At 42.6% G+C, this 25,550-nt stretch overlaps 1 protein-coding gene across 9 annotated transcripts in view; it reads right to left on the bottom strand.

Moving 5' to 3' along the window:
- disp1 (dispatched homolog 1 (Drosophila)) overlaps positions 1-25,550 on the bottom strand; it is a 360,881-nt gene that overhangs the window by 127,977 nt on the left and 207,354 nt on the right. For 5 of the 9 annotated variants that reach the window (XM_072550725.1, XM_072550727.1, XM_072550723.1 and 2 more), the window contains one exon: positions 5,349-5,923. In XM_072550725.1, the coding sequence (XP_072406826.1) occupies positions 5,349-5,887 (539 nt within the window). In that variant the 5' untranslated portion in view covers positions 5,888-5,923. The remainder of the gene's footprint in view (positions 1-5,348; positions 5,924-25,550) is intronic. The other 4 variants (XM_072550729.1, XM_072550730.1, XM_072550732.1 and 1 more) reach the window with 1 other exon arrangement.

Here is a 25,550-nt window from a genome sequence, read left to right as displayed (position 1 = left end):
GCCCTTCCAATAGTTTCTCTTTGGATACTATCGAATTCCCTTTGAAATCAATGATTAAATCTGCTCCCACCACACTCTCATGTAGTGCATTCCAGATCCTAGCCACTCAACTACAGAAACAAAACTGTAATCCCATTTTGCAGATGGTTCTTTTGGTAATTATATGGAACCAGCACATTCCTGATGAAGGGCTTATGCCCGACATATCGATTTTCCTGCTCATCAGATGCTGCCTGACCTGCTGTGCTTTTCCAGCACCACACTCTCGACTCTGATCTCCAGCATCTGCTGCCCTCACTTTCTTCGAATCGCAATTGATTGGTTCTGGTTCTTGGCCCTTCGGGAATAGTTTCTCTCTACCTGCTCTGTCTAGACACCAATCATTTTGAACAACTCTGCCAAATCTTCTCTATAGATTACAGCAACAGTTTCCCTAAACTACCCAAATGGCAAGTCTCTCATGCCTGGTAGTATTCTCGTAAATCTTTTCTGCATCCTCTCTAAAGCTTTCAGATCCATGGACACAATATTCCAGTTAAGGTTGAGCTACTGCTTTATAAAGTGTAAAGGAACACACATTTTTCCCTGTTTGTGACTACAAAGCTGAAATGGAGTTGAACTGGCATGCAGGTAAAATACCAGGAGGTTTTTGCAACTTAGATAAAGCAAATTCTGCACATTTTAGTTGTGCAAGACAATGTTGGTTTTTGAAACAACAAGGGAGTTACTTTGAGACAAGAAGCGTCACTGAGTTGCAGAAATTCTGCCTGCCATCAGCTTCTCATTGGTTGAGTTGCAGTTTGTTACAAAGCTGCAAGTGCAAGGGCAGCCAGAGACATCCAGTGCCTGCAAGCTGAAAACATCTCTCTCCCAGCACCATGCTCCCTGTCCACGTGAGTGAAAAGACTCGAAAACAAGAAAGCGTAAAAGAAGGAATTCTAACAAAGATCTAGGTTCACCTGATCAATCAGTGAAGTGACCCACTGCATTACAGACAACAGAGTCATCATTGCTGAAATCAGAAGGGCTAAGAGAGACACTAGAAACTCCCTTAGTCATTTAGATGTTCAAAGACTGTAATTTTACTTTCCCTGTCTATTTTGCTCCACTCGTGATATCTGTGTCAAACTGTCTGTTGTCTAGGTAAAAACAATGACAGCAGATGCTGGAAACCAGATTCTGGATTAGTGGTGCTGGAAGAGCACAGCAGTTCAGGCAGCATCCAAGGAGCTTTGAAATCGACGTTTCGGGCAAAAGCCCTTCATCAGGAATAAAGGCAGTGAGCCTGAAGCATGGAGAGATAAGCTAGAGGAGGGTGGGGGTGCGGAGAAAGTAGTGTAGAGTACAATGGTTGAGTGGGGGAGAGGATGAAGGTGATAGGTCAGGGAGGAGAGGGTGGAGTGGATAGGTGGAAAAGAAGATAGGCAGGTAGGACAAGTCCAGACAAGTCATGGGGACAGTTACTGAGCTGGAAGTTTAGAACTAGGGTGAGGTGGGGGAAGGGGAAATGAGGAAACTGTTGAAGTCCATATTGATGCCCTGGGGTTGAAATGTTCCGAGGCGGAAGATGAGGCATTCTTCCTCCAGGTGTCTGGTGGTGAGGGAGCGGCGGTGAAGGAGGCCCAGGACCTCCATTTCCTCGAGGTAAAAACAATGACTGCAGATGCTGGAAACCAGATTCTGGATTAGTGGTGCTGGAAGAGCACAGCAGTTCAGGCAGCATCCAAGGAGCTTCGAAATCGTCGTTTCGGGCAAAAGCCCTGATGAAGGGCTTTTGCCCGAAACGTCGATTTCGAAGCTCCTTGGATCCTCCATGTCCTCGGCAGAGTGGGAGGGGGAGTTGAAATGTTGGGCCACGGGGTGGTTTGGTTGATTGGTGCGGGTGTCTCGGAGATGTTCCCTAAAGCGCTCTGCTAGGAGGCACCCAGTCTCCCCAATGTAGAGGAGACCACATCGGGAACAAGGGATACAATAAATGATATTGGTGGATGTGCAGGTAAAACTTTGATGGATGTGGAAGGCTCCTTTAGGGCCTTGAATGGAGGTGAGGAAGGTGTGGGCGCAGGTTTTACAGTTCCAGCGGTAGCAGGGGAAGGTGCCAGGATGGGAGGGTGGGTTTTAGGGGGGCGTGGACCTGACCAGGTAGTTACGGAGGGAACGGTCTTTGCGGAAGGCGGAAAGGGGTGGGGAGGGAAATATATCCCTGGTGGCGGGGTCTGTTTGGAGGTGGCGGAAATGTCAGCGGATGATTTGGTTTATGCGAAGGTTGGTAGGGTGGAAGGTGAGCACCAGGGGCGTTCTGTCCTTGTTACGGTTGGAGGGGTGGGGTCTGAGGGCGGAGGTATGGGATGTGGACGAGATGCATTGGAGGGCATCTTTAACCACGTGGGAAGGGAAATTGCGGTCTCTAAAGAAGGAGGCCATCTGGTGTGTTCTGTGGTGGAACTGGTCCTCCTGGGAGCAGATACGGCAGAGGAGGAGGAATTGGGAATACCGGATGGCATTTTTTCAAAAGGTAGGGTGGGAAGAGGTGTAATCCAGGTAGCTGTGGGAGTCGGCAGGTTTGTAAAAAATGTCAGTGTCAAATCAGTCGTCATTAATGGAGACGGAGAGGTCCAGGAAGGGGAGGGAGGTGTCAGAGATGGTCCAGGTAAATTTAAGGTCAGGGTGGAATGTATTGGGGAAGTTGATGAATTGCTCAACCTCCTCGCGGGAGCACGAGGTGGCACCAATGCAGTCATCAATGTAGCGGAGGAAGAGGTGGGGAGTGGTGCCGGTGTAATTACGGAAGATCAACTGTTCTACGTAGCCAACAAAGAGACAGGCATAGCTGGGGCCCATACGTGTGCCCATGGCTACTCCTTTGGTCTGGAGGAAGTGGGAGGATTCGAAGGAGAAATTGTTAAGGGTGAGGACCAGTTCGGCCAAACGAATGAGAGTGTCGGTGGAAGGGTACTGTTGGGGACGTCTGGAGAGGAAAAAATGGAGGGCTTGGAAGCCCTGGTCATGGCGGATGGAGGTGTAGTGGGATTGGATATCCATGGTGAAGATGAGGCGTTGGGGGCCAGGGAAACGGAGATCTTGGAGGAGGTGGAGGGCGTGGGTGGGGTCTCGAACGTATGTGGGGAGTTCCTGGACTCGGGGGGATAGGACAGTGTCGAGGTAGGTAGAGATGAGTTCAGTGGGGCAGGAGCATGCTGAGACAATGGGTCGGCCAGGGTGGTCAGGCTTGTGGATCTTGGGAAGGAGGTAGAACTGGGCAGTGCGGGGTTCCCGGACTATGAGTTTGGAAGCTGTGGGTAGGAGATCTCCTGAGGTGATGAGGTTGTATGGTCTGGGAGATGATGGTTTGGTAATAGGGGGTAGGGTCATGGTCAAGGGGGCAGTAGGAAGAGGTGTCCTCGAGTTGGCGTTTGGCTTCAGCGGTATAGAGGTCAGTGCGCCAGACTACCACTGCGCCCCCTTTATCCGCTGGCTTGATGGTGAGGTTGGGATTGGAGCAGAGGTTCCACATTGATGCCCTGGGGTATCTCAATCATGAATGATTGTGTATGTTTAAGGGTTTTAATGGGGGGTAGTTGTAGATTCTGAGTCCTTTCTATTCTGTGTCACTTGTTAAAGTACAATAAATTGAGTAATTTTCTGTTATAGAAGAAGCCTAATGTGAACTGCTTTTTGTTCTGGTTGGCAATCACTCAGGCAATATGGCCATTTTAGTATTTCATTGTGATTTTAAATATTTATACACTTTGTGCCGCATTGTGGAACAGTGGGGGATAATTAATCCTCCTTGTTAATTCATATCAAAGAGTTCTCTTTTCAAATCTTGTTTTTCTGCTCTGTACCTCTACGTATAAAGCCCAGAATTTTGTCTGTTTTCTAACCACTTTCTCAGCTTGTCCTGTTCACTTTCTAAGAGTTGTGCATCTTTCTGAAGGTCTCTGTGTTCTGCATCCCCTTTGTGTTATATTGCCTCTCCTCGCTTTACCTGCAAAATGCACTTCACATTTCCATGACATACTGCATTACATTTAGCTGCCACATGTCTGTCCATTCAGCCATCATGTCTTGAATTTTAACACTATTCTCTTCACAGCTTAAAATATTTCTAAAGGTTACAACACCTTAAAACTTTGTAATTTTTCATTTTACATCCACATTAGACAATCTATACAGAGAAGCTGTGTTCCTAATAGTAATGGCTAGGAAACACAACTGTATACCTTCTTCCAGTGAAAAGAAAATCAACCATTCACCATAATTCTTTCCTGTTACTCAATCTACCTGAATCCATGCCACCAATTTTCCTTTCATTCCATGGTCTTCCACCTTTATAACAAGCCTAGTAGTATGTAGATGTATATAACATGATAGTTTACTAATTGCCTTTTGAAGTCCATGTACAACACATCAATCAATCTACTGTTCACAGGTTTTCCTTTATTAATCCACCATGTTGATGGCTGTTAATTTTGTCTCACTGAGGTTAAACTGACTGGCCTCTGGCTGCTGTACTTATTTATGAAGCACCAGCAGAGAATGGGTCAGACCAGGCAGATGGCTGTGTAGCTGCAATATTACTGAACCAGGAATCCAGCGGGAACATAGATTGAAATGTCATCATGGCAGTGTGTGAAATTTAAATTTAAATAATAAATAGATCTGGAATATAAAGCTGGTGTCACAACTGATGCCATAACTATCATCGCTTGTTGTGATGGGTGGCATGGAAATCGGTCAGCCTTACCTGGTCCTCCAGATTCACAGCAATTTGGCTGAGTCATAGCTGTCCTCTGGCAAGCCACTCTGTTCAAGAGTAATTAGAAATTGGCATGTCGGCCTGACTAGACACTCACATCCCCCAAGAAAACAAAGCAAAAGGGCCTGTCTTTTGGGGCAAAGCATACATCGATGAAATAAACACTTCACTCCACCGCTAATAATTTAACGATTGATCCCGTTGCATAGTGTTATACACCTCAAAATGTTCTTTCCAAATACAACCCAAAGTGTGAAACAAATACATACGTAAACCAGGTTGTACACAAGAGTTTATAAGTCAAACCACACCACATTAAAGTACTTATATTGACCCCCACACAACTGTTCTCTGAAGTCTCTCCTTCACGTAAGGAGAGTTTAAGCAGGAAAATTCCATTTTGAACCCAGACATAAATATTTTCGATTACACATTACACTTGACATATATTTTTGAAGAGTTTTAAGGATATTTTCATTCAATTAACTAAAACTTAATTTTCATCCATCACGGTATACTTATCTGGGATTATCAACAAGGAAAAGGTTTACTCACTACAGAAATGAAAGACCATGTAAGTGGAGCATACCTGATGTCGGGGATGTGTTGCTGTTGCACAGGTTGATGCTGGAAATGGTCAGGCCACCGATGATGAAGACAAAGGGGAGCGTGATCGATGAGAGAAGAGACAGGCTGGAGGCAGCAGCCAGCTGCATGGAGAGGGGAAGTGTTTTGGCACATAGATGTTGGGTACTCGGAGTGAGTTTGCAGGCAGGAAGATGTCAATGGAGAGGTGATGGTGATATTTCCCAAAGAATGGCAATCTGGTTGGTTACTGTGACAACACAAAGGATGATGGTATGGACAATGGTGGCAACATTGTGGCAGCAATGCCACAGGTCTTTGGCTGTTTATCATATTGTCTGTAAAGAGGCAAGGCTTAACAGTACCATTTGGCAGCGTACCGCTGTTGTGACTCACTTTTGCCCTTGAAGTCTCCTTGGCTGACAGCTGCTCGGAGAGGTGGTCTCCATCGCAGGCTGCAGTGACGCTGTTACCGTTAGCATTTGATGGGACACTGCCATTGCTCTGAACCATGAAGTCACCATTCCCGTTGCTCATAGCCATGCTCGTTTCACCAGCTTCTTCACATCCGTCACACGTCTAAAAACAGGATAAAGAAAACAAGATGCTAAACCACTCTCAGATGAAGCATTTAGAAAACTGCAGAATATATCATATTTCCTGAGCCCATGGAGTAATATCTCTTCTCCTGATAAGTGAGCAAAATAGGAGAAGGGACATCTCAAAACACCACCTAGAAAATCTCCGACTTACGTTACCTCACTCCAGAGAATAGAATGACTGAGCAAAGAGCTAGACTAATTCACCTTCATAATAATTTGAAGAGGACCAACCACATTTTCCCTCCAATTTTGTGATAAATAAAAAAATTTAGCTTTGTGAAAAATCATGATAAAGTTCTATGAAGAAACCTGAAACAGCAGATCGATAGCAGACCCTTTCTGCCAGACCCTCTCTTTCTCAGACTTACATACAGCATGCTGCCAAACGCTCAAACTCTTTCCTGTGTTCTGTCTTGTCATATTTTTGAGATCCGATCTACAACAGTGATGTCATCAGCAAACTCGTAAATGGAGTTGGGGTGAAAATTGGCCTCAGGGTTGGGAGTGTATAATGAGTATAGGAAGGGGCTATGTATGCAGCCTTGTGGGAACCGTAGTTGAGGATTGTTGTGGAGAAGGTGTTGTCACCTGTTCTTACTGATTGCGGTCTGTGGGGCAGGAAGTTGAAGATCCAGTTGCAGAAGGGGAGCAGAGTCCTAGGTCTCAGAGGTTAGAGATGAGTTTGTTTGGAATTATGGTACTGAAGGCAGAGTTGTAGTCAATAAGTAGGAGCCTGATATAGGTATCCTTATTATCTGCATGTTCCAGGGATAAATGTAGGACCTGGGAGATGTCATCTGCTGTGGATCTGTTGTGATGATTGGTGAATTGCAAAGGATCAAGGCAATCTGGTAGGCTGGAGTTGATGTGAGCCATGGCTAACCTCTCAAAGCTCTTCATAATTTTGGAGGTCAGAGCCACTGGACGGTGGTCATTGAGGTACACTGTATGATTTTTTTCTTTGGCTCCAGGAAGATGTGATCTTCTTAAAGCAGGTGGGAACTTTGAATGTCTGCGAATACTCCTACCAGCTAGGCTGCACAAGATCTGAGTACATGGCCAGATCAACTATAGCAACTATTCAGGCCAGTTGCTTACTGTGGGTTCACTCTCAAGAAGGCTGACAGTGGGTACAGGTGCATCCAAGGCTGTTGGGAAAGGTGACATCATTTCTCTGACCTTCTGATCAAAGTGAGCGTAGAATGCATTGAGCTGATTGGGGAAGGATGTATTGTTGCCCGCGATTTTCTGTGATTGAAGCATACAAGATTCTACACACAAAGATACATGGAAATGTTTTCCATAAACCCAGTGGAAACCCGACCAGTTATTAACTTTAACTCTGAGCAGATAATTTTCTGTTAAGCAAAGATATTAATATAATGGGCCAGAGGGATATGGAGTTAGGCTACAGATCAGACATGATTCCACTGAATGGTAGAACAGGCTCGAGGAGCTGATTGGCCTACTCCTGTCGCTATGTTCTTATGAGACTTGACAGGGTAGATGTGGAAGGCTGGGCCTAGACTTTCCCACAAGGAGAAACAAGGGGCATAATCTCAGGAATAAGCAGTTGCACATTTAAGACCGAGATGAGGAGGAAGTCCTTTGAGGGTGGTGAATCTGTGGAATCCTTTACCACAGAGAGCAATTGAGGCTGGGCTACTAAGTATATTCAAGGCTGAGGTGAATAGACTTTTAATCAGTAAGAGCATTAAGGCTTATGGGGAAAAGGTAGAAAAACAGAGTTAAGGATTATCAGATCAGTTTTGAAATCACTGATTGACAAAATAGACTGGAGATCTTATAAAGATGCTTCATATTTCATAATTCCTAGAGGGCTTATGCTCTGAAAGATTTATTTCAAATTTTGTGGAAATATCTGGAGCAATTTATTTAAAAGAGGTGTTGAAAGGTCACTGGATACAAGATTGTTTTCAAACAAGGCTTCCTGGAAATCACATGGCTGGTGTAAATACTTTTTTTTTGCTGTAGACTCCTGTTTTCATCAATGACAGGTTTAAAGACAGTGTATTGGTATCTGATATTAGTTGGGGCAACAAGCAGCCTGTGAGGAAGGGCTGCCCACCTGATCTTTCACATTTCTAAAAACAAAACTGTGGTTGAGTTCAGAGTGAAACCTAACTATTCTGAAATAGTGTTTTGAGGATCAATATTCTATTTCCTGTGCAAGCTCACTCAGAAAAATTCCACAGACAACCATGCGTGGGTAGTGACACCACCATATCAGCTAGAACATCAGAGGGACAGACTGCAGAACACTTTATACTTTATCCTTTTGCCTTCAAGAATAATCCATAGGACAAAGCATTTTGTCAGCAAGCCGACCTCTGCAGAGAAATCTGTTTTTTGCCTCTTTTCCTGAAGACAGACTGTGTGTGTGTGCGTGAGAGTGTGTGCGTGATAGTGTGTGAGAGAGAGAGAGTGTACGTTTTGGGGCTATTTAGATGGATGAGCATTTCAGTGTTACTGTCTGTATATGTTAACCAATTATTGCATTGTCATTGAATAAGTTCTGTTTCGATAATAAACCAGAAAGTGTGATGATAGATTTTTTAAAAACTTGATAGGTATTTAATTTGACATTTAGGTAACTGAGAGAATTACAGCGCACTCCTCTAGCTTCGGTTGTACATAAGCGTTTTATATATGTGAATTATTTTTAATATAGTATGGCAAAAAAGCCTACCTGCAATCCCTTGTTCTAACACCACTGCATCTACCTAATGGGATAAAGGAGACACATGCAGAACCACAAAAGGATCCAGTCAAGAGTTAGCTCTGTATCATAACTGGTCTACAACAGAGTTTAGTAATAAGACCAGCAGAATGCATGATGGGAATAGGAAAACAAATGGCATTCACATTAATTATTAGTGAAGTAATTAAAGGAAATAAAAGCAGAAGATACCAAAAATCGTCAGCAGATGAATATACTGTATTTCTGGTATTTATGGTTTTTATTTCAGGTTTTTAGTATCTCTTGCAATTTGGTCTTGTTCAAATGAAAGAAACAGCGTTGTAGCTTTCAACATAATTATCTTGGTTCTAATTTTTAGTGAGAGCTGTTAAAACATACCTCATTACACAAAGAAGGAATAAAAGTGTCAAATTTGAAAAGGCCAAGATCATCAGAAGCATCTGTGCAAGGCCCTTCAAGGTGTTGATGCTACAGATTTCAGTGCAATTAAATGGTCACTTTAACAGGCAATAAATAGGCTAACAATCAGCATGGATTAAAATGATCAAAGGACAGCCTCCACCTGCTTCTGGACTGAGTTTAAAACACACAAAAACTATACAAGATTGTAGCTGGCATGGGAGTGCACGCATCCTAGAAAGCAAGAGATTGGGGGTGGCTAATGATGGTTTTTCTTTTGCTCTTAAGCATTCTAATTATTGAAAGTGCAGGCTTGGCAGCTGCCAGGTGTTAACACAAAACACAGTCTTCAGTCACTGGCTTTTTAGATGCCAGTTTTGGTTGGCAAGGTTGGAGAACCACTGGCTTCCCATCACAAAGGAATGATATTGCATCAAGCATTCATATTATGCACAGTACTCGGAAATCAGGCACATGATGCTACTCAATTCAGATTCTGTGGAATCTGCAACTGTGACAAATCAGAGGCTGCTATCTTTCCAGACCTCTTGTGCATTTCCAGAATTTTCTGTTTGATATGAAACTTCGAAATGGAGGTGCTAGTGTTGGATTGGGGTGGATAAAGTCAGAAGTCACACGACACCAGGTTAGAGTCCAACAGATTTATTTGAAACACAAGCTTTCTGAACACTGCTCCTTCATCAGATGATGTCACGTTTTCCTCTGTTTATCACTTGCTGCTTATGTTTGGCAAATAGGTATTCCTGTTTCATAGCTTCACTCAAGTTAACACCTCATTTTTGGATAGTGCCTGCTGCTACTCCTGCTTATGTTTGCAGATTATGTTTGAATACAATTCTGCTGCTGTCGATGAATGCCCAGTTGAGTTGCTATATCTGCTCGAAGTCTGTCCCATTTAGCACATTTAATGATAGTGCCATACAACACGATGTACAGTATTCTTAAAGGTGAAGGTGGGATTCTGTCTCCACGAAGGACTGTGCAGTGGGCACACTTATCAACACTGCCATGCATATGCATCTGTGGCAGGTGGGTTGGTGAGAAAGAGGTCAAATATATTTATCCCAACTGCTGGTTCCCTCATTACTTGCTGCAGACCCAGTCTAGCAACTATGCCCTTTAAGACTTGACCAGCTTGACCAGTAGTGCTGCTACTTTCTGAGATGGACATTGCAATCCCCCACCCAGAGTTCATTTTGTACCTTTGCCACTCTTAGTGCTTCCTCCAGGTGTTGTTCAACATGGAGGAGTACTGACTCATCAGCCAAGGGAGGACGGTATGTGGTAATCAGCAGGGAGTTTTCTTGTCCATTTTTGACCTGACACCATGGACTTTATGGGGTTTGCAGTCCACGTTGAGGTCTCCCAGGGCAACTCTCTAAAGACTGTATATCACTGTGCCATCACCACTGAGACCATAAGACACAGGTGCAAAATTAGGCCACTTGGCCCATTCAGTCTGTTCTACCATTCGATTGTTGATTATGTGTTTGTCAACCCATTCTCCTACCTTCTCCCTGTAACCCTTGATCCTCTTACCAATCAAAAACCTATCTCTGTCTTAAATTAATGACTTGCAGCATTGCCCTCTGTGGCAATGAGTTCCATAGATTAACCACTCTCTGCCTGAAGAAATTCTAAAGGGTTATTCCTTCACTAGGGCTGTGCTTCTGGGTTCTAGTCTCTCTTACTTATGGGAATATCTTCTTCATGTCCACTATCTATGCCTCTTGGTATTCTGTAACTTTCAATCAGATTCCCCCTAATCTTTCTAAATTCCACTGAGTACAGAGTCCTCAACTGCTCCTCATATGACAAGCCCTTCATGCCTAGGGTCCTCTGGACCCCCTCCAAAACCAGCACATCCTTCTTTAGGCATGGAGCTAAAAACTGCTCACAATATTCCAAACAAAAACAGAAATTGCTGGAAAAGCTCAGCAGGTCTGGCAGCATCTGAGGAGAGAAATCAGAGTTAACCTTTCGGGTGGTGTGACCCTTCCTCAGAACTGACATTCCAAATGTGGTCTGCACAGCCTCAGGAGTACATCACTGCTTTTGTGTTTTAGCCCTTTTGAAATGAATGCTAGCATTACACTTGCCTTCCTAACAATCAACTGAACCTGCATGTTAACGTTATATGTAAAGTCAAATTCCAGGAGTATGACAACATCATGCCTTTGCTCAATTGGTCTGTGAGACAGTTTTTGTTTTACTTTTTTAAAAAAACAGTTTATTCACACACAGGAAGCAGGTGTCAGTGGCTGGCCAACGTTTATTGCCTGTCCCTCATTGCCCCTGAGATAGTGGTGGGGAGCTGGTTTCTTGAATCACTGCAGTCCACTTGACAGGACCCTGCAGACGTTAATAAGGGCTTGGCATGGTCAACTCATGGTGGGTTTGCTGTCCCTAGGTCTATGCCAGGTGGTCAGTCCAGGTTTGATTGCAGTTTGATAGAGCTGAATGGTGCTAGGCCCTTTCAGAGGGCACTTAAGAGTCAACCATTTTGCTATGGGTCTGGAGTCAGATACAGAGCAGAGCAGCTAAGGATAGTAGACACCATTTCCCTAAGGGTTATCAGTCAACTTACATATGTTTTTATAACAATCAACAATGGCTTCATTGTCACCATCACTTTTATTCCAGTTAATTTTAATTCAATTTCCACCATTTGCCCTGATGGAATTCAAACCTATGACTCCAGCTCAGCACTGTCCCCATGACTTGTTCTACCTGCCTATCTTCCTTCCCACCTATCCACTCCACCCTCCTCTCTGACCTATCACCTCTATCCTCCCCCCCATTCACCTATTGTACTCTATGCTACCTTCCCCCACCCTCCTCTCTGACCTATCACCTCTATCCTCACCCCCATTCACCTATTGTACTCTATGCTACCTTCCCCCATCTCTCCACCCTGGAGGCTCCCAGCCTCCATTCCTGATGAAGGGCTTTTGCCCGAAACATCGATTTTCCTGCTCCTCGGATGCTGCCTGACCTGCTGTTCTTTTCCAGCACAACTCTAATCTAAACACGAGACTGTATAAGTTGATATCCAGCCACTCACGCTGGAAGGTGTTTGAAAACCGACCACATTATGTTCTGCTTTGTTGTTCCTACCATCACAGAGCTTAGCAACATAGACCATCTGGCTTTTTGCAGATCAATGAGCAACCTACTAAATGGCTACTGTTGCTGAAGTGCACTCAAGCAACAGTATAAACCTATAGGAGAGGGTAGGAACATTACAACGGAGGAATAAGAGAATTTGTTGCCTAAACCATAAGAAATAGAAACAGGACTTCTGCCCCTTGCATGTTCTGCCATTCAATAGGATCATGACTGATGCAACATTTTTCACATCCAACTTCCTGCCTTTTCCCCATAACCTATGATTCCTAACTGATCAAGAATCCATCTCAGCCTTAAATATACACAAGGACTTTATCCCCATAGCTCTCTGTGACAAGGACTTCCAAAGACACACACTCTCTGAAAGAAGAAACTCCGGCTCATCTCAGTCTTAAATTTGCAACCCTTTATTCTGAGACTATGCCCTCTGGCCACAGAATCTCCCATGAGTGGAAACATCCTCTCAGCATTTACTCTGTCAAGCCCCTTAAGAGTCCAATATTCTTCAATGAGATCACCTCTCAATCTTCTAAACTCCAGTGAGTTAAGTCCCAATCTGTTTAGCCTTTGCTCACAAGGCAATCCCTGCATGCCAGGGAACATCCTAGAGAACCTTCTCCGAACTGCCTCCAATGAAATTATATTTTTTAAATAAGGTGACCAAAACTGCTCACAGTACTTCAGATGCACCATGTGCAGTTACAGTACGACGTCTGTACTCTTATATTCCAACTGCCTTGAAATAAGGGTCAATGTTCCATTAGCCTTCCTGCTTAGCTGCTGTTCCTTTGTGCTAGCTTTCTGTGTTTCATGCACAAGCAGCCCCAAGTCCCTTGTATTGCCTGTTTCTGCAGTTTTTCTCCATTTAAATAATGCTTTTGTACTCCCTTCCAAAATGAACAGACTTGGCATTTTCCCACATTTTATTTCAATTGCCAACTTTTTGTCCACTTACTCAACCTATTAATATCTCTCTGTATCCGTATCACAAGCTGCAATCCCACCTACTTTTGTGTCTGCGATTGGGCTGCAGCACACTTACTTCCTTCTCCAACACATTAATGCATATTGTAAACAGTTGCAATTCAGCACCTGATCCCTGTGGAATCCCACTGGTCACAGGTCACCAATCTGATTTTAAAAAATACCCTTACCCACTTGTTCTTTCCTTCTCATAAGCCATTTCCTAGTCCAAAAGTAAAATAAAGTTTAGTTTAAAGAAATTTCAGTGTGAATCACACAACGCCTACCACTCCATTCCTTAGGATTACAGGTCAGCAACATAAATCAACACGGTCGTAGAAAGAATTGAAAAGCAGGGATTGAAAAGAATGAGGTCTGAGAAACATTCCTTCCATTGGCCACGTATTTATTATCTGATGTATTGTATGAACTACTGAAATATATTTCTCCATGCTAAAATCTAACCTATCTTATGAACTCCCCCTTAGACACACATACAGACAGGCAGGCAAAAAAATGGTGCTACGGGGCAGAGGGAACCGTTCATGTCCACAGGGTTTGCTCAGCTGATCCAAATGCTGTTTCCCAATCTTAGTTCTCCAGATACTTTTATCTCTTTGCAGCAGGCACAGAGTGACTGGCTCACATTTATAAAATATCTGTGTTCAATGTTCTATCTGTGACCTATAACAACTGATGAGGGGAAAGACACTGGGTACATCGAGGCGTGAGATGGTTTTTACTACAGAGGCAAAACTGCTCCTTCCCTTCCAGAAGGTCTAATACCGTCTGCCCAAACATTGACCATCACCACCACCATCACCAACCCGGCCCCCTTCCCCCCTCAAACTGTTCAGCTACCTGACAATTGTTGGCAGGCAGAAAGCCTTTGACATCAATTGGTCACCATTTCACAGAGCAATCAGCTATCTGTCACTAATCAAGTCTTCATTTGTACATATACCTCTGCTTTAGTCAGTTTTGTAACCAGACTTTGCCTCCAGTTTGCACAAGCAGCTGTGGAAACAGTAATTACAAGTGTCAAGTAAGTCGCTTTTAAAAAGTACAGTAATCCTTCAAAAATCCTCAGAATTTAACCCAGTCCTTTTCCCATTTCAGTCCAAATCAAAAATATAAATACAATATTTACACTTCAAATTCCTCTAGGTCTTCAGTTCTCCCTATTTCTACAATTTCCTCTCAACCTACAACTCCAAGACTCAGTAATCCTTCAATCTTTTCCTTTTGTGCATACCTGATTTATACCTTTTTTTCAGTTGCTGTGGTTCAGGGTATCTGAGGGTCAAGTTGTCACAGAGCTCGAAGGTTAGAGTGGTAACAGCTGGGTGGCAACAAGAGATTAATACTAAATAAAAACTGAAAGAATTGTGGATGCTGTAAATCAGGGTCACCTGACCTGAAATATCAACTCTGATTTCTCTTCACCGATGCTGCGAGGCCTGCTGAGCTTCTCCAGCAACTTCTGTTTTTGGCAACAAGAGGTTGATTGGTCATTGGACTAGTGACCAGTTAGCAATGACAAAAGCCTTCTGCCTGCCATCAACCATGTGACTGGCTCTCAGGTAACTAGAGTCATAGAGTCATACAGATCTACGGAAACAGACCCTTTGGGGTCCAACCTGTCCATGCCGACCAGATATCTCAACCCAATCTAGTCCCACCTGCCAGCACCCGGCCCATATCTCTCCAAACCCTTCCTATTCATATACCCATCCAAATGCCTCTGAAATGTTCCAATTGTACCAGTCTCCACCACTTCCTCTGGCAGATCATTCCATACACGTACCACCCTCTGTGTGAAAACGTTGCCCCTTAGGTCTCTCTTATATCCTTCCCCTCTCACCTATGCCCTCTAGTTCTGGATTCCTCCACCCCAAGGAAAAGGCTTTGTCTATTTATCCTATCCATGCTGCTCATAATTTTGTAAACCTCCATAAGGTCACCCCTCAGCCTCCAACGCTCCAGGGAAAACAGCCCCAGCCTCTTCAGCCTCTCCCTATTGCTCAAACCCTCCAACCTTGGCAACATCCTTGTAAATCTTTTCTGAACCCTTTCAAGTTCCACAACATCAGTAAATAGTTCAGGGCTGGACACAAGATAGAGAGAAGTGGTTTGACCTCTATTAGTACAGGAGCTGTTTCTCTGTTGGCTGCAGTTAAACCCATTTTAAACCTGAAGAAAACCAGGAAATCTTTTCTTTCGCAATTGTTGTGAGCTGTAACCTTTGACTGATAAAGGCAAAGACCTTATATAAGTAAGTCAGCCTCATAATGTCTCTTACATACAGGTGGAAGGATCCAATAGAAAGACAAGTGAAAAGCAATGTTCTGATCAGCTTAAGGATAGTATCTGAAAGCTGTGAATAGGAACACTGAACTGCCTCCCAGCTTTGCTCTGCCCATAACTTACATTTTCCAGTCTGTCTGTCTTAATGTATGTAAAGGGCAGTTTGTAAGAGCATTAGAGTTTTAATTGTTGACAGTTTATAACTGTTTATCTATAGCTGGAATCTAATTATTTGTGATAAATAGGGAAGCTTTTTCTTACCTTTCCAAACCCCAAAAAAGCTTCAAAGATGCAGAACTGAATGACCCAGCAACTTAATGCAGCAAACACACCACCAAAATACCAGGTCCCAGAGTTGACTTTGTATTCCAGCCTAGGGTCATTATTAACATTGATTAACAGGAGAGAAAAAGACCAGCCTCATAATCGATTAAAACACACCATTCTCTGTTTCTTGTATCAGGTCACTTCTGCCAAAAGAACTATGCAGGTCCATTTTAAATGTACTAACAGGATCCACTTCGATTGTGTTAATGGACAATCCATACTTCCAGTTTGGAGTAAAACCAAAAGTAAAGAATCCATTCTTAGTTAGCTTTCACTGTTGCCTCAAACATTAGGGACGGAGCAGAGCAGTCTGATATCAACCCAGCAGTGATTGAAGCTCATTACACCACAATTAAAATAAACACAAAATGCTGATTTGATATGAAATCAGTCAGAAACATTAGAAAACTTTTTTTAAAAAGGAAATAAAACTTTGAAGTACAAGTGGCAGAGCACTTTAAATGTGCAATGTTGAATAATTTACCTGCCTCCCAGCTCTTCCATAAACAATGTCCCTTTCCATCAATACCACATTTTGAAACATTAATATCTGTTGTGGTTCTGTTCTCTTGGGAGCACTTCACAGGAGGCTCCCAAGCACTGAGGATGTCACCTAGACAGGGGACGAAACATCTGCAACACAAATTCCCAGCTCGGCGAACAGAACCACAACAACGAGCACCCGAGCTACAAATCTTCTCACAGACTTTGAACATTAATATCTAGCGTGGCTTCAAGGTAGGCAAGAAATAACCATGATCAATTGAGAAAGAACAATGGGGTGTTTTCTAAAGAAAAAAACATGTTTTCAGGGGACACCCACAAAACAGATTACATTCAATATGTTTGCACAGAGAATAGCCCGTTGCAAATTCAGATTAGAGCTACAACTAAGTATTCAGGTCTTATTTTCAGGATGCCATGCACTCCTAGCAGGGTGTTTTTGCACAAACATCGATGACCAACTTTCTGTAATTCCATACAGCAAAAACGTTTTGGATGACCATAAATCCATAGGATACAGGAGCAGAATGAGGCCATTAAGCCCATCAAGTCTGACCTGCCATTCAGTATGATCATAGCTGATCTGGTCATTCTCAGCTTTACTTTCTTACCCTTTCCCCATTATCCTTTGATTCTTTTAATTATTAAAACTTTGTCTATCTCAGCATTCATTATATTTAGTGACCCATCCTCAGTGGATCTCTGGTAAACAATTCCACAGACTCACTACCCACAGAGAGAAGAAAATTCTCATCTTGGTCTTAAATAGGCAACCCATATTCTAAGATTATACTTTCTGGTCCTAGACCCTCCCACAAGGTAAATATCTTTTTGCATCTATCCTGTCAAACCCTCTAAGAATCTTGTATGGTTGCATCTCATTCTTCTATAATCCAATGAGCACAGGCCCAATCTATTCAACTTCTCATAAGACCGTCCCTCCATATCTAGTATCACGTCATCAAACAATCTCTGGAACTGCCTCCAATTCCAGTATACTTTTCATTATATACAGGGCCAAAACTGTTCACAATATTCAAGTTGTGTTCTGACTAGTGCCTTGTATATCTTTAACACAACATCCCTGTTTTTATACTCCATCCATTCTCTTTGAAATAAAGACCAACATTCCATTTGCCCTCCCTATTACCTAATGAACCTTTTTTTTGAGATTCATGGACAAGGACTCTCAAATCCTTCGGTTCTGTAGATTTCTATAGTCTTTCTTCACTTACACAATATTCAACTCCTATTTTGTTCCTGGCAAAGTGCAATATCTTACATTTCCCCACAGAATATTCCATCTGCCAAGTTTTTTTGCCTATTCATTTAACCTGTCAAAATCCCACAGCAAACTCTTTGTGTCATTTTTACCACTTACCTTCCCACCTATTTTTGTTCCATGTGCAAACTTGGTTACAGTGCATTGACTTTTCTCATCCAAGTCATTAATATGTATTCTACATAATTTTAGGCTTAGCACTAGTGTCTGTGGCACTCAACTATCACAAGTTGCTATTCTGAAATTGCCCATTTTCCTAACTCTGTCTTCTATTAATTAGCCCATCCTCTATCCATGTTCATCCTTCATCATCATGGGTTACCTTATTAAGTAAGCTAATGGGTGGTACCTTACCAAATGTCTTCTGAAAATCCATATTTGTTAGATCCACTGCTTCCCCTTTATTTATCCTGTTGTTACCTCCTCAAAGAGGAGGCAATAAATTTGTCAGGTATGAATTCCCCTTCATGAAGCCATAATGATTCTACTTGGTCATATTACATATTTCTAAATGCTCTGATATTGTATTCTTTCTAATAGGCTCTAACATTTTCCCACCAGCAGACATTAAGTTAACTGGCCTATAGCTAGCTGTTTTAAATAAAGGTGTTACGTTGGCAGGCTTCCAATCCTCTGGGACTTTTCCATAATCTAAGGATTCCTGGAAGATTATTGCTAGTTCACTCACTAACTCTGTAGTTCCTTCCTTTAATATCCTCGGATATATCCCATCAGTTCTAGGGGACTTATCAGTCTTTAGCACCACTGGCTTCTTTTACACTTTTCTCAAGTGATATATATTTCCTTTCCTCCTTTTGTCCCTTTGAATATTTAACAACTTTGGAATGCCACTAAGAGTCTTCTATTGTGAAGACTGTCACAATGTATTTATTCAACTCTTCTGCCATTTTCTGATGCCCCATTATTATTTCCCCGGCCTCATTCTTTATATTCACTTTGGCCACTTTTCATGTGTTTTTAAAAAGCTCTTACTGTCCACATTAATAGTATTTTGCAAATTTACTGTCAGTTTATTTCCCCTCTCTTTACTCTTTTTTGGTCATCTTTTATCAGTGGCGAAGAGAGGGAGTGGTTGAGGATATGGTGCCAATCAAGTAGGCTGCTTTGTCCTGGATGGTGTCAAGCTTCTAGAGAGTTGTTAGAGCTGCACTCATCCAGGCAAGTGGGGAGTATTCCATCACACTCCTGACTTGTGCCTTGTAGACAGGCTTTGGGGTGTCAGGAGGTGAGTTAATCACTGCAGGATTCCTAGACACTTGTACCCACTGAGTTATACATAGTTAATGCAGTTCAGTTTCTGGTCAAAGATAAAGCCCCAGGGTGTAGACAGTGGGAGATTCAGTGATGTTTATGCCATTGAATGTCAAGGAGTGATGGTTAGATTCTCTTTTGTTAGGCACTTGCATGATACTTCCCACTTGTCAGCCAAGTCTAGATATGGTCCAGATCATGTTGCATTTGAACATGGACAGTTTCAGTATGTAAGGAGTTACAAATGACGGTGCACACTGTGCTATCATCGAATGGAGCCTAAATATCAACACAGGCAGTTCAGTGCCTTATATCCTATGTACATCTATTTTCAAACGAGCCAAACCATTCTCAATCTTGCATTCCTTTTTGATACAATTAGGAAAAACCTTTAGTTACAAAGCTAAGGTTATTCAACTCTAGCCTCTGTTTGTACTTATCCTCCACACAAGCAGTCATCTTAATCTCATTTACCCTTTTCTCCCCCCATTCCATTTAGCTACCTATTTCTTTGACACTTTCTATCCCCCTCTATCTCATTCCTACTATTTTTCATCAACTTTGAATGAACAATGAACATATGATAGAGATTAGCTATCACCTCACTAGGTGATAGGCCAGGTTGTAGGGATAAATGACCCACTCCTGTGTCATTAATCCTTTACATAGTTAGACCAACTCTGAAAAACCAAGTTACACCCAAAAGCTAACCTGTCTTTTTCTGGTATGTCTCCAGCATCTTCATGCTCATGACAGATTTTCACCATTCAACAGATTTTCTCTTTATCCCTGGTTCAGAATTTGACTGCAAGGCACAGCTGCTATATTTGTTGCCTCTCTGAGCAGAAAACTGTCCATGCACTGGAAAGCTGCAGGGGAACCCACCTGCTATGTTGAACTGCGCAGTGCAATTTTCAGTCAGCACAATAGAACTGAACAACTTCAGCGCCTTCTGCTTGATTACAAACCAGTTCTGCTGATTATTAACTTTCAAGTTCAGGATGATCATCTTAGCAAGCATCACCTGCTCAAAAGCCCACTCTTGAGAACATTGCAACATGTTGTATCATAGTGTAATGGAACCTGGATTTGACCATAATTCTCCACACATCTAACTTGATTTTCAATCATGTAATTAGCAGGCATTTCATATCAAGAGGCCAGGCAATTCCTCATGGGAATAGAAATTAAAACTATAGGCGTCATTGTTTAATTAAATGATTCTATTAAAATAAAGCATTTACATTTCTCTATAATCAGCAATAAAGACCTACCTCCTCACATCTTTAAACTGCCTCATTTACCTAAACAGCACAAATTGGAAAGGGAACAGTACTGACCACAGCATCCTACTGTGAGACTACTTCTGAGTAACCGGCAAATGACAGACTCATTCAATTAGGAAGACAATTCATAGGAAATAATATGGATAGACATCAATTCCGAAAGGTAAAACTCTATTCATTTATTTCATTATAACACATCCTTCTGCAGGCTGAGATCTAGAAGAGATAGAAAATTAATTGACATAAAAGAAAATTGAAAGAATGAAAAACAGGAAAACAATAACAGAATGTGCATTTCACAACTATGAGATTTTGATAGAGTGAGAATGGGGAAAGTGTTGCCATTCATAGAACAAATGGCAGTAGAGGGCAAACGTTTAAGGTAATTATCTATAGAATGGACATGAAGGGAAAACAAACAGGTCCATGAGGATAAAAAAAGTGAATGAATTAGTTGGATAATTCTTTCAAGGAGTGTATGCAGGCATGGTGCACCAAATGACTTCCTTTTGTAACACCAGATTTTATGGTTGAATATATTATTTGGATGCAGTGGGAAAGAGACCATATTAAAGTTAAAAGATAAAGTCTCCTTACCAGATCATAGGGTTGCTGTCTCACTGGAGGGTGGGGGGTGTGGGAGGTGGTGTTGTTGTTGGTGGTGGCAGGAGAAGAGAGAGAGAGGGGGGGTGGACTGGTGGTGGTTCAATCTGAGGGTCATCACACACATGGCGAAAGGTGTTACTCTGCATTGTAAACCACCATTCAGCTAACTGAGCTAACTGACCTCCCTGGTTTGTGATGCACAGTGATGCCAACAGTGTGAGTTCAATTCCCACAGCAGCTGAGATGACCACAAAGGACTTTCCTCTTGTTTGAGGTGCAGTGACCCTCAGGTTAAACCACCACCAGTTGCCTCTCTCTAACAAACAGTAACTCTATGGTCTGGTCAGACTATAGCGATTTTAACTTTTTCTAAGAGACCCCATTGTACAAGAGGAAAAAGACATACAATATCAGCGAATGAGATAAGGAGGAACATAAGGATAGGAATGCACAAGGCATGATTAGTAAGTTTACAGATGACAACAAAATAAGCAGTACTATGGACAGTGAGGCAGGTTATCAGAAATTGCAGCAGGACCTTGATCAGTTGAGGAATTGGATTGAAAAATGGCAAACTGAGTTTAATATAGATAAGTGTGAGGTCTTGCATTTTGGAAAGTCAAATCAAGGTCGGAGTTTCATGTTGAATGGTAGAGTCTTAAGGAGTGTCATAGAACAGAGGGATCTTGTAGTCAGGTGCATGGTTCTCTGAGAGTGGAGTCATAGATAGACAGGGATAAAAGGCTTTTGGCACACTAGCCTTCATCAGTCAGGGCACTGAGTATAGAAGTTGGGAAGTTACATTGCAGTTGTATAGGACATTGATGAGGCTGCACTTGGAGAACTGTTTTCAGTTTTGGTCACCTTGCTATAGGAAGCATGTTATTAAACTGGGAAGAGTGCAGAACAAATTTACAATGGTGTTGCCAGAACTCAACAGTCTGAGTAATAGGGAGAGGTTGGACAAGCCAGGACATTTTTCTTTAGAGTGTGGGGGACTGAGGGGGGGGATCTTGTAGACTCATACATGATCATGAGAAGCATGGGTAGGGTGAATGCAATGTGTAGGACTAGAAGTTTCAAGAGGAAAGAATAAAAGAGAACCTGAGGTGTAACCTTTGTACACAGAGGGAGGTACACATATGGAATGAGCTGCCAGTGAAAGTGGTTGAGGTGGGTACATTACCATTTAAAAGGCATTTGGACAAATACATGGATAGGAAAGGTTTCGAAGGATATGGGCCAATTGCAGAGAAATAGGATTCACATGGATGGATATTTTAGTCGGCATGGACCAGCTTGAAAGACATTCTGGCTATTGAGGGAGTGCAGCGTAGGTTCACAAGGTCAATTCTTGGAATGGCAGGATTACCTTACACTGAAAGACTGGAGCGACTGGGCTTGTATACCCTTGAGTTTAGAAGACTGAGAGGGGATCTGATTGAGACATATAAGATTATTAAAGGATTGGACACTCTGGAGGCAGGAAACATGTTTCCGCTGATGGGTGAGTGCCGGACCAGAGGACACAGCTTAAAAATACGGGGTAGACCATTTAGGACAGAGATGAGGAGAAACTTCTTCACCCAGAGAGTGGTGGCTGTGTGGAATGCTTTGCCCCAGAGGACAGTGGAGGCCCAGTCTCTGGATTCATTTAAGAAAGAGTTGGATAGAGCTCTCAAGGATAATGGAATCAAGGGTTATGGAGATAAGGCAGGAACAGGATACTGATTAAGGATGATCAGCCATGGTCATATTGAATAGTGGTGCAGGCTCGAAGGGCAGAATAGCCTACTCCTGCACCTATTGTCTATTGTCATAGCTTGGGCTGAATGGCTTGTCTCTGTGCTGTAGGACTCTATGACTCTAGATGGGAGAACTGGGAGTAGACAGTGAGGAAGTTAAGCCCTGTTGCTGGAATGCACAATTTCTGGCTTTGCTGAGAAATGACTGCTTTCAGGGCCTAATGGATCAATGTAATGAAATAGTGTATCCCTGTCTCATGTGCAGCAACGAGAAAGGAGGATTACAGGTAGCTTCAGAAACAAACCCTCAAAGCCATCGCTATTTATCAAAGAATGTCCAATATTGTTCCATTAAAATGAAATATCCTAACTGCAAACATTTACCCAACAACCCACCAAGTGAGGTCTCCTATTGCACATGTTCTTTCACTACCAGGAATGATGGCAATGACACTGCATATCAATGATGTGGCTGTGCCTGTGTTGGAGTGGGGTGGGCAAAGTTAAAAATCACAGTGTGGAGGCCAAGGATTGCAACTCCTGCCATGTTCTGGCCAAAGTGCAGAAGGTGTTAAAGTGAAGGGTAGTACCAGCTGAGTTCTGGTTACCTCTGATGGCTGGGAGATGATGCAAGCAGTTGCCTAAGAAATGCAGCATGAAAACGTAGCCATGGGATCGGGAAAGGTCACACATTGAGCCCACGTGACAGGATGCCAGTTCAGTTCTAACTGGAGCTGGCTTTTCAGACATAGTAGGGAGCAGGGGGTCAGTCCGGCCCACGTGAGTTGTGATCGTTCAGTGAAACAATGAGTCTCTGGATCAGAGGAACCTGTGGAGTGAAGTGGTTGGCTGCTCAGTATCAGGCCAACACAGTGGGATGCAGCATCCAAAGAAAAGATTGAGCAGCTGGGACGCGGCCAGTCACTGGGGTATTTTTAGTAGCAGTCTCGTTACCTGAAACTAACTTTCAGGAAGAACAAAGAGGGGGGCATTCAGGCTGCATTGAAGCTGCTGGTGAAAGGAATAGTGGCCAGATCTCCAAATAAGAGGCAATTTCTAAAGGAGAATGAGGAAGACGGTGCGCCTTAAGGTTTTTGAAGAATCATTTTGGTTCACTGTGGGTCTGTGTTGGTTGGATTAACCTTTTCGTAGCAATCACAGTCAGCCGTGGTTCATTCTTTTGGCAATCAGAATTTCAAATGTCATCCAATTTTTAAAATGTTGCTCATCCCCAAGGTAAGCAGTCTCATCCAGGATCATTAAGCACTCTGCTTTAATGTGTATTAAATTATATGGGATTAGATACCCAGGATCATTGAAAAGTTTGCAACTCACATAAGACTTATAATTGTAGGAAACAATAAGGGAACATAAACAGGAGGACACAGACTGGTGAAATGGTCAGACACATGAAACTTAAAGCATAGCAGCGCAAGATGACACATTTTTGTACAAAGGATAAAGAAATAATATATATTAATGATATTATTTGGAAGGGGGTGCAGGTTCACAATTGCCTATCAAGTCTGCTCTGCCATCCAATGGAGATCATTATCTGATCTGAGAATCCTCGACTCCACTTTCCTCTCATTTCCCCCTAACCCTTGATACCCTTACTGATAAAAAATATGTCTCTCTCAGCTATGAATATACTTAACAACACAGTCTCAGCCGAAACAATTCCACAGATTCACTATCTTCAAAGAATATATTCCTCCTCACCTCTGTGTGAAATATGCAGCTCCTTATGCTATGATTATGCTATCTGATCCTAGACTTCCCCATAAAGGGAAACCAGCTTTCCACATCTGCCCCATCAAATTCTCTCGGAATCTTGTATGTTACAATTGCATTGTCTCTCACTCTTCCAATGAGACGAAAAGTGTTATGCTGGAAAAGCACAGCAGGTCAGGCAGCAACCGAGGAGCAGGAGAATCGACATTTCGGGCATAAGCCTAGTCAGTGGCCTTGTGAATCCAGACTCACAGCAATATAGTTGACTCTTAACTGCTCCTCCAGATTAGGTCATAGATGCTGGCTGAACCAGCGATACCCTCATCCCGTGAATGAATTTTAAAAAGTCCCATTTGCATTTCCTATTACCCACTGGACATGGATGCTAGCTTTTTCATGGACAAAGACTCCCAAATCCCTCTATTCTGTAACGTTCTGCTCTTTCCCCATTTAAATAATATGCAGTCCTTTATTCTTCCTGCCAAAGTGCATAATCTCACATTTCCCCACATTATATTTCAGCGACCAAATTTTTGCCACTTGTTTAACCTGTCTATATCTCTCTACAGGCTCTTTGCATCAACCTCACCACTTGCCTTTCTACCTGTTTTTGTGTCATCAGCAATATCGCTAATAGTATATTCATTTTCCTAATCAAGTCATTAATATATATTGTAAATTATTGTGGTCCCACTACATCTACATAGAGTTATAGAGCACAGAACAACTCCCTTCAGTCCAACTCTCCTGTGCCAACCAGATATCCCAACACATCTTCTGATCCGAGATTATTTCTTGTTATCATATTTGTTCCATTTGTAGCAACAATGTTACTCCATCACCCATTCCTTCCTGCCTGTCTTTTCAGAAAGTCACATACCTCTGAATATTTAGTTCCCAGGTTTGGTCTCCTTGCAACCATGCCTCCGAAATGGCTACAAAATCGTACCACTAACCATTTGTGCGGTTAATTAATCTATTTTGTTCCAAATATTATGTGCATTCAAGGAAAGAGCGCTTAAAGTTACATTTTTACCATTATATTCCATTTTGACCCTTCTTACTGCTGTTTTTCTATGTTTGCATACTCTATCCCTTCCAGTCCCATTCTGGATTATCAGTGTAGTCGCCATGTAATTCTATACCCCCCCTCCCCTCCCAAACCCCACACCTTTCTAATTAGTTTAAAGACCCCTCTATAGCCCGAGCTATTTGATTGACCAGATACTGGTCCCAGCACAGTTCAAATGAAGCCAATTCACCAGAACAGCTCCCTTCTCCTCAGTACTGATACCATTGCCCGATGA

The sequence above is a fragment of the Chiloscyllium punctatum genome, chromosome 3 (assembly GCF_047496795.1).
Source record: "Chiloscyllium punctatum isolate Juve2018m chromosome 3, sChiPun1.3, whole genome shotgun sequence".
NCBI lineage: Eukaryota > Metazoa > Chordata > Chondrichthyes > Orectolobiformes > Hemiscylliidae > Chiloscyllium > Chiloscyllium punctatum.
This window is presented reverse-complemented; position numbering and strand designations above follow the sequence as displayed.